This window comes from Scatophagus argus, chromosome 21 (genome assembly GCF_020382885.2).
Source record: "Scatophagus argus isolate fScaArg1 chromosome 21, fScaArg1.pri, whole genome shotgun sequence".
In the NCBI taxonomy this organism is placed as follows: domain Eukaryota; kingdom Metazoa; phylum Chordata; class Actinopteri; family Scatophagidae; genus Scatophagus; species Scatophagus argus.
This window is the reverse complement of record NC_058513.1, coordinates 18,003,397-18,022,032: the sequence shown is the minus strand read 5'-3', so window position 1 is coordinate 18,022,032 and position 18,636 is coordinate 18,003,397. Positions and strand designations below refer to the sequence as shown.

Sequence of the window (18,636 nt, the reverse complement as noted above, 5' to 3'; positions counted from 1 at the left end):
TGCAGAGCTTTAATGCTTTGGCTGCAGTTTCACTCTGGTGAGCATTTAGTGGCAGAAGAGTCAGATGTTCCCCTCAGGAGAGCCAAAGGACAGCCGCCTTCGTGCTCATGTTGTTCTGTAACTGCTGAATAAATAAATAAATAAATAATCAGTTATTGCAGATTTAAAGGGTCCAATACGAGCTAAACTTGGAGAAAAGTCAGTAATGACAAACATGTATTTTCAGAACGCATCACACGCCTAAACTGATAACAGAAATTGTTGATTATCTTTCAGTGATCGACTAATTGATTAATCGCTTCTGCACCGATCTGAGCTCACGGCGTTTGAGTCTGAGGTCTGTTTTTAAAGAGCTTGTTCTCGGGTTTTATTAGAAAAGACCCCCGGGGATGATTCAGTTTATTGACACAGTGGGACCATCTGTCCATCTCAGCCCCACAGACAAATCTGTCGACTGTGGGCTTGGCGCGGATTCAGCTGCGGAGGGGGACTCGTGTTTGAGTCCTCTCCTCAGAGCTCCTCTTGCGCACGGATTCTCCTCTTCCCAAGATCAGTCCACCCGGGGATCCGGCCTTTAACTTTTCTGGACTGCGGAGGGATTACAGATTAGGATCTGGAACAGGCGTTGCATAATTAACTCCACCGCGAGGAACCGAGTTATTCCTCAGTCGCGGTCGGAGAGGTGGCACAACGTGGGCGGCGCGTCGAGGGGACGGATCTGCTCCACCACAGCGGCTCCGCGGCAGAAGCCGGACGTGAAGCAGCGGGACACGACGGCGTGACTTGCCCAGCAAACCATGCGTGTAAACGGCTGCTCGGTTCGGGGCCACACTTGACGGGTCTGGCGGATGGTGCGCGTCTCTCCAGGGTGGATTCAGTCGTCAGTCCGGGAACACAAACTGACGGAGTATTGACGAGAAACGGAGCCGTGCGGGGAGGTCAGCTCATCACCTGAAGACCAGCTGACCGCTTTCTGCTCGTAGACTCCCGGTTCAGTTATGTTAATGGATCATAACCCCTGACATCACGGCTCATCTGGAGACCAACAGAAACACGTTGCCTTTGCGCAGTTAAACTCTGCTGAACAGCGGATAAAAACGCCGTCTTCAGCTCTTGAAGGAGCCATCTAAAGCCACACATGAAGATTATGTGAACGGCACAGATCTGGAAATGCGTCGCAAACGCTTGTGTCTGCTTGAGGTAAGTTCTGCGCCCTCTGACTTCCTCCCCCAAACCCCCCGCCTGTGCTGTGGACATGTAATTAAAATAGCTTAATAAGAGCCAGTAGATCTGTCTTATTCTGGCGGATTTCAGGGGAGTATAATCTTGATGCGGAGGGGATTTTCCACTATCATCCCATCCAGATGTCAGTTTGGGATATTGTCTCCATCTCACAGCTATTTAAAAAACCCATAACGTCCATTAAAAGCGAGAAGAAAACAGTGTGAGCTAAAAGCTTTGAATCAGGACAGTAAATCCTGACGCAGGCACTTGGGGATTTTTGTGTCCACCTTCCCACTTAACAACATCCTGTAGAGCTGCAGCCGCTGCTGATTTGTCCCTGAAACATGGAGCTGAACTTTGGGTTAAGATGGCATGAGAAACGCATCCCCAGTGACACGATTCCTCCCCTCTGACTCGAACGCTGATGCTGAAAAGCCCGGATTTGGGGCACTGGAGATTAAAAAGTGTTAATGCAGAAAGTGCTCTGCTCTCACTTCCGCTTGTCCCGCGTGTTTGAACCACCACAAACGAACAAAGTGGATAAAATCGCTGGTTTTCAGCCTGCGCTGCGTGCTGGACAACACGGGGACGGACAGCAGTGAGGTGCTTTGTGGGACTGAAAGGAGACACGCTGATGTTGTTCCAGATGCCCGAGGTGAATTACTTCATCCACCTCCTGCCCATTGTGTGAGCGCTGCCGCACTAAGAATAACCAAGAATCCTCTGAAGCCTTTTCTGAAATCCCTCCTGCTTTCTATTTTCTATTCGTGTCCCCATTGTTGTGATTTAAGACCAGCTCTCATATGTCACTGCTCGGCTCCACAAGTAACTGAGTACGTCTACTCAAGTACTGGTGGTGGTGGAGGAAGTACTCACATCTTTTAAATCCGGTCAAACGTGCAGAAATACTTCAAGTATTGTATATATGTGTGTGTACTTAAAGTACACTGTGTGAGCTTCAGTGTTGTATTACACCTGAACTCTGTCAGCTGTGGTCACTCGTTATGTTGCTGCTGCCCAAATCTGATGCTTCGTTCAGTGAAAAATCTCCCCTCATCAACTTATTTTAGTCTGAAAAGAATCCTGGATAAAGAAACACAAAAATGAGCCAGTGCAGTATTAATATTTCAGCCTTCTTTCAATGCAAATCGACTTGCTTTAAAGAGATTTTGTTTTATTCTGCTGCAGCAGCACGACTGACTCCTGAGCCGTGAACGAGTGGAGAGCCGAGTGTCTTTCTGTCTTTATTCTGGTGACATTTTGAAGCAAACCTCCACAGCTGCTGCCTGTTGTTGGGCATTCTGTTCTCGCTGAGGTTAATGAGTGCGTCTGAAACCTGTTCTGACCTTCCCTTCCTCATGGAAAACACTGAAAGACACTGCAGAACGTGACAGGAAGCAGCGTTTGAACACAGGCCTCTCATCAGGTCAAAAACACACGATGATCAGTCACCTGACAATGTTTGGCAATATTAACAAGCAGGTTCACAAAATGAGGGTCTGGTCTCATTAACACATGATGCTGATCACATGTCAGTGACCAGAAGATCAATAAAGTTTCATTTAAAATCATAAAATGCCACGACAGTAAAGCGACAGTGAACATCTCACAGAGGACGGCGGTGGACAAAGAAACGTTCATGAACATGTTGATCAAAAGAAGGTTTTCCAGTTAGGAGACCAGTTAACCTCAGACAAAACAGAACAATCAGGAAAGGAACGTGTTTACTCAAGTACGAATGATGAGGTTTCAACTCATCACTGATCATAATGAGATGAGTACAAATATCACACAAGGGTACATCTGATGTGTTTTTGTCACGCTTCTCAATAAGACTTTAGCATTGTTGTGTTTTGTACCCAAGTAAACGACGAAGGTTCAGATGACATTGAGAGCATCGCGGTCCGGTTTTTTCCCGCCGTCGAGCTTTAATTGCTTGGAAGGAGGTGGGCAGCCAGTGCAGCGGCTGATACCTGCACGGGATCCACTGAGCGTGACAGACAGCGAGCCTTCAGGACCCCCGTCTTTAAAATCTGGGCCACTCCAGCATTTTATATGATGTGACTACGCTCGCTGCTGCAGCCATCTGCTGTGGATGTGCTTTTACACAGAAACGACACGCGAAAACATGAAAATAGTGGGGAGCTTCAAACAGCTCTTTCCTTCGGTTTCTGTCTGAAAAATGTGAAGTGTTTACTGTTTCAGATGTTCAATTATTCATAGGGATGTTTTATTTAGGGAGGAAATGAAACATTGGCTTTATAGGTAATAGTAGCCGCCCAGCAGTGCAGTCGAAACCGGAGGACAGCTGTAACCCAGTGTGGGGTCAATTTGGTCCGAGCCCAAACTAAAAAAGATGACATTTTAAGGTCTTTTGTGGTCTTTCCTGCCTCCTGTAAAATGGCCCTGACAGATGCTGGCGCAGCAGCAGTGGATCAGGGCCTCCCAGAAGTCAGCAGTGCAACACGCGCTGTCGCTGCATCGCCAGCCCGCCTGGTTCGGACGGGTTCAGGTCCACTGAGCCGTCAGTTCACCTGAGACGTCCTCACCTGTTCTGTCTCACATTGTGATCATGGTGGTAACAAAAAGCCCGAGCTGTCTTTTACTGTACTTTTAGAATTTAGTGTATTGTTTAATGTGTTTCTCCCCGTGTGCACGAGCGTAAAGTAGGCTGAGCGCGCCCCAAACGGAAATATTTTAGCATCACAGTCCTCATCCACAACACTGACTTCTGTACCTTTATATTTTATTGAATCCTTGTGTCTGTGAACATGAAACAGCGTTGACGTGGAAGAACCGACTGCAGACTACAAAGTGGTGTAAATGAAGAGCACAGCGACAGACGAGAGGCGTCAGTACATGCATCATCTGCTCAAGGGCACCAAGAGACTGAGCTGAGCACCAGGGAGTCTGAGGAACCCGAGAGGAACCGGGACGTGATGTGACACGATGCTAATGTTTGATTCATTGATCACTTCTCTCCGTTTACAGGTGTGTGTCATCGTAAGCCTCCTGCCTGCGGCCTCTGTGGCGGATCTGACATGTGAAGCTCTGCTCATGCTGTCAGGGAACGTCTCACGTAAGTCAAGGACAAGCTTTTAAAAGACGTTTGTGTCCCGTCACGGTCCAGACCGGACTGCTTCGCTCTCACTGTGAGGCCGGACTGGTTTTCAGCTTCAGTCACGGCTTTGTCTTTGCTGGTAAAGGCAGAATGTTAGACCTCACAAGTGCAGTAATTGTTGGTTATTAAACTGTATATTGCAGCGCGTGTGCACACACACACACACACACACACACACACACACACACACACACACACACACAAACAGAACGATCCCCTCTTTATTGGCCCCAGGTGATAATCACAAAGGCATCCAGGTAACCTCCTAACAGACTAATAACAGGCGTCTCTGTGCCGTGTTATTATGCTGTCAGGTTACTCTGTGATGACTTGACTTTGGTGTTGAGCTTTGAGTATCAAACACTATCAGCCATTTTCTTCATTATCAGTATTATTTATTCATTCCTTCCTTTTCACGTCTCAGTTAATGATTTAGCTCATGGAAGGTTTTGGTTTCCGAGGTTCATATGCTGTGTGATCAGTTCAATGTTACAGATGTTAAGTTAAAAGTTAAGTTAAAGTGACATATTTTGTCATTGGAGGGAACTCACTCCAACGAAATTTGTTCTCTGCATTTAACCCACCCAAGTGACGTGCACACACACACAGCAAACCCGGGGCAGTGGGCGACCGCGTGCAGCGCCCGGGGAGCAGTGGGGGTTAGGTACCTTGCTCAAGGGTACCTCAGCCATGGACACCGGGACGGGGAATCGAACCAGCGATCCACCGGTTACGGGTCCGACACCCTAACCGCTGATCCACGACTGCCCCTTTTTTTTTTTTTTTTTTTTTTTTTTTTTTTTCTTTTTTTTCTTTTTTTTCTTTTTTTTTTTTTTAAGTTAAATGTAAGATGTAAGTTAGCAAAAGAAATTGTTTACGATATGTGTCTGTTTAAACGTCTCTTTGCAGCTGAAAATCACACTAAATATTCAGTCTGCAGTAAAAACTGAGAAAAGAAGTAAATCAACCAGAGACTAAACAGCTTGGATGGATCATCTAAATATTTTCAGTAGCTGTTTTAATAGTTTCTCGTAATCAACCAGTGCGAGCCAACATAAAAGTTCTTCCAGCGCTGCTGATGTACGAGAAGCTTGTTTATCGATTCTTCGCTCACATACTTTCAGATCAAAAGCGGGAAACTTTTCAAACATGAGACTTTCAGGTATCGTATGGCCAACAGTCACGACCTTCAGTGTTCAAAACCGCTGCAGGTCGGCCATGTTGCCGGCCGCAGGTGTGTGAAAGGAGAGTTACTCTGCTCTGTTTGATGTGTGTGTGTGTGAGCTGATGTTCACACCTGCTTTTAGGCATTTGAGCAAAGCAACAAACAAACAAACAAACAAAGTGTTGTTGTTGTTTCCCTTGTGGGGGCAGTTTTAAAGACCAATTTGGGCTCATATTTCGCCAAGTTTCGTTCAGTTTCTCACCACAAAGATGTGTGAAAATGTTGGTTAAAAATCATCTCAGAGCATTTAGACTGAAGTGTGAACTTTGGCCTACATTACATCCTCATTTCCGCTTCTTTTTATCTAAATCTTCTTGAGTTATTGCAGAAATAATAGCCTGACCCCCCGGGGGCACGTCTACATTCATATTTGCTGCTGCGTCCTGTTATCGCTCGGGGAAAGGTCTGTCACCAGTGTTTACCGTTGCCCTTTGATGCTCACCCTTTGTAGCTGTTAAGCTGAATCTAATGAGATTTCATAGCCTCTTCTAAACCGCGAAGATTGAGGTTATTGATGAAACTCTCCCTCTGGATTGCAGTACAGTCCCTGGCCTCCGCCTGGAACCAGACCCTGAGCAATGCCACGGGTCAGTGGAGCGGTGAGTTGGACACGTTGCTCTTCTCACATGTGTGAAACTGATTCCCCACGCAGTCACCACGAAGCAGAGTCGTGGTGGAAAACCCCACGAGGGAGGCAGGTTTGATCTCAACTCAGATTATGAGGACTAACATCAAAGACGAGAACAATGCTGGAAATAGACTTGGCGACGGGCCACGGGAGACGTCGCTCGGCGCAGCGCAGGACTAGTCATTAAAGCTCGTGTACACAAACAGCTTATTCAGCCCCGCAGTTTGCTGCCAAGATCACTGGAGCATTGTCAGAATTTCACCATGGCTATATGTAGGCCTGAGCCATCCCAGGAATGTCTGTCTGTGTCTGACACTTCTGTCCGCACGCTGCAGGCCCGGGACTCTACTGCGACACCTCCATCGATGGCATCGGCACCTGCTGGCCCAGGAGCAGCGCCGGCCAGATGGTGTCGCGACCCTGTCCAGAGATGTTCTACGGAGTCCGATACAACACCACCAGTAAGTCCGCGCTGTCATCTCCTGCCAGTAAAAACACAAACAATAGATTCAAAACAAGATTTAATTTGATCCACTCCGCCCCCCCGTGGGCAAATCTTGTTTACGTAATTGTGTATAGAGAAATTAGCATGAGCATACAAATTAGCGAGAGACACACAAAAACAAGCGTGTACACAAAGTAGGACTGCTGATAATACAGCATGAAGAGCCAGAAGAAAGGAGCTCGATGCGGTGAAGACAAGTGACGCACCCGCTGTGAAAAACGGTGTTTGTGTCAGGCTTAAGCGGCAAAAGAAAGATGGGGATCAAACTGCGAAAGGAACCTCAAATCGCTGCCGTCTGAGATGCTTAAGCCTGTTAAAACGATGAAAACGGGAGATAAATGTCAGCGCTGGAGTTTAATTCTGCTACCAGTCAATGAGACGTGATGGTCTCAGAATTCAAACAGTGTGACCCACTTTTTATGTGCTGTAGCTGCTTTAGAAATCACGCCTTTTGGGCTGAGGTTTTCAGACTTCCTGTTCCGTTGTCGAACTCTCGTTGAACCCCTCGGTTTCTTCAGAGGTCGAACTCTCTGCTCTCAACAGGCCGAAGTCAGGGTTTTGTGTTTTTAGCCATGTTAGCAGGAACACGTGTGATAGTCGACTGCGTCGGGCAGCATCGGATTATGTGTAATCAGGATTATGCAGTCAGGAATATTAGTAGTAATTTTTATGGTTACACTGTCAAGGATTGCTTGATAACTGGTTTAAGACTATTAAAGTCTTTCCAGGATGCCAGTTCTGTTAGTAGCAGGAGTAGAAGTTTGTTTCTGTGAGCCTCATTTGGTTTGACCAGCTGTACAGTATTTTCAGTTTGTCTACCGAAAGATAAGACAAGATAAGAAAAAGTACCTCAGTTTGTACCAAAAGTATTCAGATTGCATTACACTTTTTTGTAATCCGGTGGATTGCATCATTAATTACAAAAACTGCCAACTGCCGAGTAATTTGTACTCGGTAACTGATCACATTTCAAAGCGATCTTTATTAAAATATCTCAACGCATATCAGATTTATTGTCATTAAATTGAACCTTTGTGGTTACCAGAAGACGAGTCCTTCTTTGATCCTCTGGCTTTTGTTTTTCTGAGCAGCCGTAAGAACTGCTGACTGTGTTGACACTCGCGTGAGTCTCAGCTGCTAATTAGCAGACGTCAGCATGCTAACACGCTAATCTAAGAGGTAAAGCAAACACTAAAGCATAGCATCCTCTGACACAACAGAGGAATTCAGAAAGTTCAGGTTGGTTGTCTCTGCAAACAGCAGCAGCCTGGATCCACTTCGGACGCGTGACTTGGTCTCCATGAAGCCTCTCGTGCTGCCATCTTGGAGAGCCTTAAATGTCGACATGCTAATGACACATCAGCAGATTATATCAGGCAGCGTCATCCTGTCAAGCAGCGATGGTCGATAACCACCTTAACCTTTTTCCTGATCTCATTATTATGACCTAATCAGTCATCATACATACATACAGGACATGCAGAGGTCATGATTAAGCAATAAGATATCAGCTTTTCTTTCTTTGATGAACGCAATTTGCTTCCATGGAGAAGCACCTGAAGAACCCGAAGCTCAAACCAACGTTTGACATTTTCATGATTCATAATCTCTTCACAAAAGGATTATCCAAATAATTGTTTTAGCTGTAAAACAAAATGCGTTACAAAATCTGACTTAAACAAATATAAGCCCTGATCTTCACATATGATAGACATTAAAAAAAATCAAAGGGCCATCTGAAAACCCAAAAATAAAAAAACTTAATGAGGCAGCTGTGTGACTTTTCGTGATCTCAGTATGAATTTGAGCCCCTAAAAGTTGGTGTAGTGGTCCTTTAAGTGCTCTTTCAGGCGTTCTTCAGCCAAATGAGGAAGAATTGAACTCCTGTAACTCATCAGATTCTCTTTTAACTCGTGATGCGAGATAATACAGCAGAACCCGGTCCTGGCTGTGAGCCTTGTCCACGTGGATCTGAGCTCTGTGATGTGCATCTATCTGGGCCACTGCAGCACTCTGAAGGTAAAACAAACACTACTGAGGGAAATACAGTAAACACAATTAAGTAAATTTAGGAGATAAAAGCAAATGTGTTTCTTGGTAATTTGAAGTCTAAAACCCCCACAGGAGCCCGACAAGCCACTGGAGAGAAAGAGAAAGTGAGCCGGGCTGTAATTCATCCAGAGCTCACCAGTAATTTGACACTGCGAGGTTCATTTCACCTTCAGGATTAACATAATCTCTATTCAAGCGTAGCCTAAAAGCCCTAAAAGACGACTGCCCGTCAGCTGACGGTACCAGCGAAGGTCACAAGTGGAAGAGAAGGTTCGGGATTCGCGATGATGATGTTTGGTTTGTGAAGATTCAGTCGGGATTTGGACGCACTGAATGTTAATATGATTACTGAATGGGGAGCACAAATGAAGCATGACTACGTTAAGGTGCATTTTTAGCGTAAATTTATTATTAATCACTACTGAATATTTGATATTTTTCACCGGTGAGGTCAAAGGAAAAACAATTTGTGAAGCGCTGGCGACACCTGAGCTGCCTGCCGTCATGCGTCTTTGTGCACAAAGCGCCGTTTGTTTCAGAGGCAGAAAAACACTGTGACCTTCATCCTCTTCATCAGCATCAACTTCTCTTCAGGGTCTTACATTCATCTCTTTGAGTCTGCTGGATCCTGCCCCGCTTGAAGGACACTTCAAGCCGTAGGAGTTTTCAGTCATGATGAAGTTATTTAACAAATGGCACAAACATTCAAAATGGCTGCATTCATTCAAATTCCTGTACTTCAGTACTGTGATGATGCACTTCGCTCTTTATACTTCTACTCCTCTGTAAGTCAGAGGCAGGTACGTTTTACTTCACTCCTCCACCTCGAGCAGCTGCAACGTTAAGTGTCATATCGTAGTAATGTAATTAGACATATGACACCATGACAAAATGAGTGCCTTTCATGCTTTAAGTCAAATAAATGACTGAATGTCTTGTAATTCTGTGCATTCGTGATGAGCTGACTTTCATCTAACAGCATCAAATCACCGGGTCAAAATTTGAGCTGCGAAACCGATGACGTTCCCACAAGCCGCGGGCGTTTTGTGTTCGGAAGCGTTGTTTCTCGACTTCAGATTGCTATCCCGTCTCTTCTCAAATGTGAAAACGTCGTCTCCGTCGTTTCTACCCGCGAGCCCAGCAGAGGCCTCGAATGTGAAGAACAAACATCAGCCTCTGAAGTTTGAGGGTTTGAGCTTGTTTGTGGAATAAACTTTAGATAAAAACTATGGAAGTGAGAAAACATCTCCTGATCAATACACTTCTGACAGTATCCAGTGGTGAAAGAAATACTCAGACATTTTATTTAGCTTACTTAAGTAAAAGTACAGACATAATATCAGTTAAATGTACTTAAAGTACTTAAATGTATTGCGTGCAGTAGTTTTACATGGTATGTAGATAATATTATGTCAAGTTTGAACTACTTCATGCTCTATGTGTTTTCATATGTTTATAAAGTAACAGAAAATACTCAAAGTACAAATGCTTTAGAATTATACTTAAGTGCAGTGCTTGAGTGAATGTATTTAGTTACTTTCCACCAGTGAAATGATCAGCATCAGTTTTATCTTTTCAGGTAAACTCCTTCCCGAATACTGCAGTAGTACACACTCACAGTACTCGCAGTATTCAGAGTCTTTCAGGCGTTTTGTTCCTCCCTGGGGTTCAGTGTAACGTCTGACTTTCCTGCCACTAAACAAAGTGACTCAAGCACACGTTCGATATCACCGGCTGAGTTTTGCAAATGTTTTGCAGCCTGTATTGCACTCGAGAGACCGAAGGCGAAGGCGTTGAAAAGAGGCGCCTTTAAATTTAAACGCGTCTCACAAGCCAAAATTGTCAGCAAAGAATGTGGAGGAACCGGACAGCCGAGCCGCAGTGAATTAGTTTCTGTCAAGTGGGTGCCGAGCCTCCCATTTATTAGATGACACGACTCCAGAAACTGAACTCTAGCTGATCAGAAAGTGTCTCGGCCTCTCACGTAGACACAATTATAACTGCAACAGAGGAATATCTGCCACGAGATGATCTGATTTGTTGTTTCCCTAAACAAACACTGAAGGTGCACGAGTACATGAAGTACACAAACACAGATCGTCAAGATAAAACGGTAAAAGGTAAAGACAATAAACCCTGTCCTCACACAGACGAGGTTTCAGCACTAATCACAGTAAAGTTTAAGAAGCCAGAGGAGGCAGTAGTAGTAGTAGTAGTAGTCGTAGTAGTCGTAGTAGCAGTGGTGTAAGTAGCATTAGGACAGTAATAAGTGGCTTTAGGTGACAGCAGGGCTGTGAGCGGCTCCTAAAAGCCTGAGTGGATGTTGCTGCTGTGCTCAGATCCACAGGGAGATTAATGCAGAGTTCACGTCCACGAGCCGGACATCTGGGACATATTTCAGCTGCAGCTCAGCTCTAAAGCCAAAGACAACTCCAGGGCGCTTAGGAACGTCTTCATCCTGCAGCGAGGAAGAAGAGCGAGGAGGATTCCTCCCAAACTAAGACCTGTTGACCTCATGCTGACTCGCTTGTACGGGACGTGAAAAGTACCAAACTTTATTCGCAGCACTGGCAGACAGAGAAACGGCCAACAGCGACGAGTGTGTGGTTTTCTGTCCATAACCTGCTGCTGCTGGACATCGTTGTGTCTGCGCTCTCAACAGCTTCAGTACTCAGAAACAGCAGTGCTGCGAATCAGGATCGCGGCTGAATCTCCAAAATTAGAGATTAGTGATAAATCCTTCAAGTTGCTGAGCCTCGTCTTTTCATCTGGATTTCGTTTCAAGTAAGAAAACATAAGCAGTAGGCCTACTGATGATGATTTGAAGAAGAAAGAGGCAAATAAAATCTAATGTGTGAAGATCCGGAAATCTGAAATGCACTTGAGTTAATCTTCCAGCTCAGGAGCCTTCAGCTGTCTGTGATCTGCTCACCAGTGCAGCCTCCTCCATGCGTCTGATGCTCTCACATGCTTACCGCGTGTTGTCAAACACACGCGCAGACATCCAGGGGGCGCTGTCCACACCGCTCAGCCGCTGAGTCGTGACAGGTGCTGGTGGCGCTGCACGCCCTCCCCCGGGCTCCGTGACTCAGCCTCAGCGTCGCTATCTTTGCTGCTGCACGTCCTGCCCCACCCGGAAACCCCTTCCCTGTTTGTTGCCAAGCTTGACTTTCCCCTAATGGTCCCCGGAGGGAGGCGGGTGGATTTTCATATATGTTGAGGCATGTATGTGTATGTGTGAGTGTGAGTGTGGATGCCCATTTCACTGACTTGCTGTGAGTTGTCGGGTCTTGCACCAGTCAAAGCACATAGAGGCTGAAGGGGAGGAGGAGGAGGAGGAGGAGGGGTGTAGTTTTATTTAGAGTAGTGCTCGCGGTCAGTGGGGTGGCAAAACCCCTCACCCCGACTCACCCTCCTGCTCACTCACAAGGAATGCAATGCATCTTTTTGTTGAATGAGCCTTCGTCGCGTGTGAATTCATGAGTGCGAGTGCAGACGTCAAAGACCAGAAGAGCTTGCAGTGATGTGTCAGGAAGAAGCACACCTGTGTTTCTCACTCCCAGCAAGGAGATGGAAAGAAGATCATTGTTCCAAACAGGCCACGCTGTCCTCTGCAAACCCTCGAGGTGTCTCATTCTGCAGAACCAAACACGAGCCAGAATACACAGCCAGCGTGAGAACTGGCGTCTATTCCCCCGCAGCCCGTATGAGCCGCCTGCAGCTTCCCAGGAGTCGCTCCAGTTTCCAGCAGCAGCCTTTTCAGAGCACAGGTACGATTGCTCACCTGGACGTGCTTACAGACGTGGAAAGCTGCTGCCGCCGCCTCACAAACAGCCTGACTATGGGATCCGTCAGTGCGTTACGCCAGGATTGAGTGTTTGTATCATTTATTGCAGTAAAAGAGGTTATCAATTGTCCACCTGAATCCTCTACAGATCAGAATTAATATCGTCAATAATATTAATTTAAACAAATAGAAAACAAATATATGTCTGTGTGTAAATGTTTTCAAAGAACATTTTACAGAATATTATAGGAAACAATATGCAGCAGCAATCTAAGCTGCTTCAGGCATTTTAACTGCTCTCTAAGTTGTGTAAAGAATGAACAGCGAGAAGAAACACACCTGAGGAGAAAGAGCTTCCACCAACAGCAGCTGACCTGCTTAAACAAGTGAACGCATCATGTTGTGTGTGCATAAAACAACAGCTCATTTTCTGCTGCTGATGCTGCTTTTTAATTAGCACCCAAAATGCACAGAGGAGGAAGACGCTCCTTAGCTGCTGCAGCCATTGATCCGATGTGTTCGTGTGCTAAGCCAGCGTGACTAAATTTGGGTCAGCATATTTGCATGTGTAGAGCGTACAAACACAGCAACGTTGGTGCTCGGCTCCGACTGTAGGCTGATGTTTGTGACACAGCAGCGCAGCCCGCAATGTGTTTGGAAATAAAAACGAAAAGCGGATCACTTGGCCCGCCGGCTTGGAGAGGTGCCTGCGTTTCATCCACAGCTTCTGTCTCCACAGGGAGGGTTTAGCGGCTGGCACAGCCCAGACTCTGTTTTTAACACCCATTCAGAAACAACAATGGCCAACCACTAAGCAAAGATTGAAACTGATATGTACGATGTGCCGTGGATCCGTTCAGAGAAATCCACTGTGAGCCCTCGATGATGCTCCAGAGACAAACCTGTCTGCCGTTAATAGAACTCCTGGCAAAACACCAGTCTGGCAGCAGCGGCTGAATGAAATCAGCAGTTATTTTAGGGACCTTGAGCTCGTGACCCTTACAACTGGCATTTTACGATGCTTTCAGTGGCTCATTTGCTGCAACCTCCACAGACTGCAGGAGAATGTTAATTCAGAGGAGCCACTGCAGTGTGAGTAAAGTGTGCAGAACTACAGCGTCAGAGTGTTTTCACACTGACATCATCACCACATGTCCTGTATGAATGTCCACAGGACGTCTGCTGGTGAAAGAGCACCATGTAGCCTTTTGATCACCTGGGTCATTCATTAAAGGTGTATAAAATGTGCTTCTTCACTTTTCTTTCCCAGATTGAGATGATGTCAGAGCTGGAGTCTGGAGGCGGTTAGCCTAGCTTAGCATAAAGACTGAACGCAGGGGGGAAAGGCTTAGCTCGGCTCCCTCAAAGTGCATCCATACGCTCTTTCTTTAACCGATTCACAGTAAATCTTTTTAAACATTTAAACTAAATTTGTTTGGATAGCTGAAGGAATCATTTATTCCTCCAACTGCTGTCTCACTGCGTCTCGTCTCGTCTCTCGTTCACAGTGCTGATGGGAATGCTGAGCAGCAACATGAGATGGTTTACGATGCTTGCAATTGGTCTTTGAGTGTGAGTTTGTGCTAGAAAAGCTGCACTGGTTAAAATCAGATATTCTCCATCACAGTTTAACAATTCTCAATAATTTATGGGTGAGGTTGGCATCTGTCGGTCCACCTGTCAGTGACACCTCGGGGGAGGGAGGGCAGGTAAACCAGGAGGGACACATTTTGGTGATTGTGCTTACTGGGCTGCCCAACACCCAACAGTTTCAGTGCCAAACCTGGAAGCCTACCTGTGACTTCATGAAGCTTCGCTGCACCCAGCAGCTCTCCCCAAAAGCCCAAATTCTTGCTTTTTTTTTTCTTTTTTTGCTCTTCGGTTTAGATTTGGGTTAAACAAAAGAGCCACAGTGTGTTAATTAGTGAGCTTTAGAGGTGTTGGATGGTGTATTTTTGGCCAGTGTCGCAGCTTCCAGTTGTCAAACATTTACCTCCCACAGATTTCAGCCCAAAACTAAACAGACTTTTGCATCCTGTCAGGAATCCAGACAGACGCAGCGCTGATGCCGTGTAGTCCGGACATCAGATCCACCTTCGTTTAGTTAAACAGTTTAGGAACATGACAAAGACACAGTTTATTCCTTGTCAGAAAATACTTTATAAAGTTTTCATGAGGTATTTCAGCAGGAGCAGCAGGCCAACGTGAGGCTGACTGTGTGAGAATGTGCTTTGTTTCAGTCCGCTTACTCAGCAGGAACAGTTCAACACAGGCTAGCTGTTTCCCCCTGAATCCAGTCTTTATGCTAAGCTAAGCTAACTCCACGCTGTAACACACAGACATCCTCCAGAGTACCTCAACTGTAGTCAGACGTTTTCCACATATTTCAGACCAAAACAAAACAAACTGCAGACTTGGTTTTCTCGTTACGTGAAGAAAGATTTTATTCTTTGTTGTAAAAATGCTCGGACACGTACTGAGCCGCACTGAATTCATTTCAGGGTCATTGTGGTTGATTTGAAGGCTCTGTCTGCTTTTAGTGTGTAAACCTTTCAGAAAACAACAAATCCTGCTGCACTTTGGTTTTTAAATGTGTGCTCTCTAAATAAGTCTTACACTTTATTGCTTTGACTGTAATTCATGCAGATTATTTGCGACCCAGAGGAAAGTTGTCCATTCATGCAAATGTGATTTGAAGAAAAGCAGAGAATCATGGAAGAAAATGTGCATCTTTGGTGAGGAGCTTTTGCCAGTGCAGCTGAGTTCAGTTTGTTGCAAGCCTGATTGTAGAAAATTGATTTTCTCAGGAGAAATAAAGCAGCTTTAAATAAGAAAGACACAACACCGAGAGTGAACATCGATTGACTCAAATTAGGAATCCAAACAATTTAACAAACGATGAATCCTGTGTTCCAGAGTCACTCCTTTACAGAACTTTGCCGTTGTTAACTTTTGACTTTGACGTGATTCTCCACGGAGAGATTTTCAGGCTCTCTAGGATATTGCGTTTGGGGTTTTGGGACTATCACAAGCAAGGTAATCTTGATTGGGGATGACAGTCCCCTTACACCGTCAGCATGCTATTTTTACCCAGCTCATTGCACATTATTGCCCTCAGGAAACCCAATCCCATTTCATCTCTTAGCCTCCCAAAAATTTCTCATTATTAAAACATGCATTCAGGGTTACGAGCCTCCGTCTCGGGCTGTGAACACACTGACGAGGACGCTGTTGCTTTTTTAAATCCACAAACAGAGCTGACGTTCAGGGTGGATGGATGTGAACGAACGTAAAACATTTCTAAATGGACTTCTGAGCGCTGTGACTCTTTATGTGTGTGTGTTCTTATGTCTCATTTAACACACGTAGGATCAGGCTGGCATGTTGGCTTTAGAGATTAGTGGACTGTAAAAGCATCGGCTGCAGCCTGCACCTGTATGTTTATGCAGTTACTTGCTGACATAAAATCAATTTTAAAATAAGACCTGAGGCCAACTTGAATCGGACTCTGAGCCTAAAGACACCATCAAGGCGAGGGGGAGGAGTGGTTAAGGTGATGGACTGCTAATCCATTGTGCTCTGCACGCATGGGTTCGAATCCCATCCTCATCGGCTTCTAAACGTTTATTCGATTTCCCTGAGGGAGTCATCACAAAGGGATCAATAAAGTGTCTAAGTCTAAAGACACACCACTGATAGTTAGTGAACGTCACTCCCAGGTGGGTTCATTCAGTCGTGTTAGACTGAAGTAAACGATGCAAAGCACAGTAACACTGACGCTCTGTTGTGTGGCGTTGAGGTGTTTCTGTGCAGTCACGTCGCTGCTCTGTGAGCGATTTCAGTGTCTTCACGTCACTTTGGCAGTTTAATGAGGATGCAAAATGACCTGCAATCACTTAAAAACTTTTCACATCAAACCATTTCTGTCGCAGACGGGAAAACCAAAACAAAGAGCTGAGAGGCGTTAAAACGCTCAGCAGAGATGAGGGTTTAACCAGGCAGCCTGCTGTGCAGACGTGCACCCTGTGGCTAAATGTTTGTCCTCAAACCAAAGCAAACAGCTTTTCCATTTTACTGATGCTGTGTTTGACAGCTTTCAAACAGGAATAAAAACAAGGCAACTTCACTCCCTCCACCGAGCTCTGAAAAGAGCTCAGCTGTCATTGGAAAAGGCGTCTAACGACCCGATTCGACCCACGTGGAGATCAGGGTCAGAGCTGTCCACATCAGTCGGCGGGAAGCGATTCGGTGCGGGACGAGCTGTTAACCGGCTGACACATTCGTACGTGCTCTCACTGCTGATTGTCCCATTTCTGCCCCCGCCGACAGGAAGCCTTTGCTGAAAGATGAAATAAGTTGGATCTGAATGATGTTCGTGGCATTTGTGAGTTAATTTGACCCGTGCTTATCATTAAATTAACTGCACCTCAGGCCAAACGTTTTGTTCACCTGTAGCCCGGCACGCCGCTGCTGATGCAGAACAACGTCTTTAAAAACGTCTGACGTCTCTCCTTTCAACTTTAAATTGCCTCAATTGCAGTTTTTCATCCCCACAGTGTGCTATTTGACGATTTCATTTCCTTCATCTTAGGAAATAACAAATGTGAAATGACAAATGTGAAATTTCTCACAGATTGTGTCATTTCCGTGCAGCAAGAAATGTGTGCTATGATATGGCGAGCCTGGAAAAATATAATTTTACTCATTGCTTGTCAGAGTCTTTATGTTGACCTCCGACTGTTTGGGTTGATTTTGTCCAGCCATGTGCAGAAATGACATTTTCTAGATAGAAAATAATCATCCTTATAGCGGCCGCCTCTGTCTCGGCTGCAGCCTGAGCACTTCTTTGGATTGAATGGATTTAAAGGAGGGGATAGAGATTGTCAGGAATATGTCCTTTAATGTGTCACAGCTCCCTGTAAGTTAACATTTATGTGAAGGACTCCCCGCCTGCCCTCCTGTCCCCACGTCTTTTGACAGCAGGACGGACTTGGGCAGCAGGCTTTGTGTAAAACGTTAAAAGAACTCGCAGGGAACTGATGTTGAATGTAAGGAATAAACAGAGTGCTGTTGCAGAGGTGTGGCAGACTGTCCTGACAGCAAACGCGTGAAATCTCACAGCTTGTACGACTTCCTCTAATGATATCTCTCCCTATTAGTCTCAAAAGCAGAAAAGGTCACGGTGCCACCACGAATCGAGCCGGAACTTCACGTCTTGCACCTTTCCAGGGATAAAAGACCAAAAAAGCAAAAAGCTAAACAAAAATATTATTCTTGTAAACCAAAGCAAATACGAGACAAATCGAACGTTCCGCTAACGGCTTCTGTCTCGTCCGTCTCTTCCTCTCTGTGCAGATAATGTTTATAGGAAATGTCTTGCAAATGGGACCTGGGCGCTGAAGGGGAACTACTCCATGTGTAAGGCCATACTTCACGAGGAGGTAAGACATCAGTGTGTGTGTGTGTGTGTGTGTGTGTGTGTGTGTGTGTGTGCGTGTCCTGATTAATGAGGCTTTTCACACACACCCTCTAAGCAGAAACATACATTAATCAAAACCCAACAACAAAGCAAAGGAACAGGGAGGAGGACGAGTTGACTCGGAGCTTATTTATAGTAAATATGGATTCAGGGTTCAGAGCCTGCAGCCTTAAAAGGACATTACAGCGTGCTAAAAATATTAGGAATTTACTATGAGGTGCCCGAGAGCATCACTCGAAGGAATCTGCTTCAAAAGCACAATGAACGTTTCGGATTTACATCTGCAGCTTTAATGTCATCTCATCTGAAGGTTCGGCTGGCTCGTCGGCTTTTGTGTGGAGGTGGGAGCCTGCAAATCTGCAAATCAACCTGCAGCTATTTCTCTTTTGAATGCGCCAAAACTGTTTCATTTTGTAGATTGCTCAAAAGAAACCGTGACTTTTCCGAACAGCATTGTCCCCTGGCGATGGGAGCTCGCGCCGCTCGGGTTTGTTTGAGAGCAGCAGCAGCAGGCTGCCGTTGGCCTCCTGCTGTGCTCCACAGTTTCATCCATTCACATGTTGCGCTTTCCCACCTGGATGGAGTATTGTGATGTGCAGATGTGATGGTGACGTG

The 18,636-nt window shown here is 45.6% G+C and overlaps 1 protein-coding gene across 2 annotated transcripts in view; it reads left to right on the top strand.

Moving 5' to 3' along the window:
- Positions 1-509: 509 nt before the first annotated feature.
- Positions 510-18,636, top strand: part of LOC124052768 (corticotropin-releasing factor receptor 1) — a 38,163-nt gene continuing 20,036 nt past the window's right edge. For both annotated transcript variants that reach the window (XR_006842054.1, XM_046377404.1), the window contains exons 1-5: positions 510-1,200; positions 4,216-4,303; positions 6,110-6,169; positions 6,534-6,659; positions 17,898-17,983. Coding sequence is in view for 1 of the 2 variants with exons in the window: in XM_046377404.1 (XP_046233360.1) it covers positions 1,171-1,200; positions 4,216-4,303; positions 6,110-6,169; positions 6,534-6,659; positions 17,898-17,983 (390 nt within the window). In the remaining variant the exon portion in view is untranslated. The remainder of the gene's footprint in view (positions 1,201-4,215; positions 4,304-6,109; positions 6,170-6,533; positions 6,660-17,897; positions 17,984-18,636) is intronic.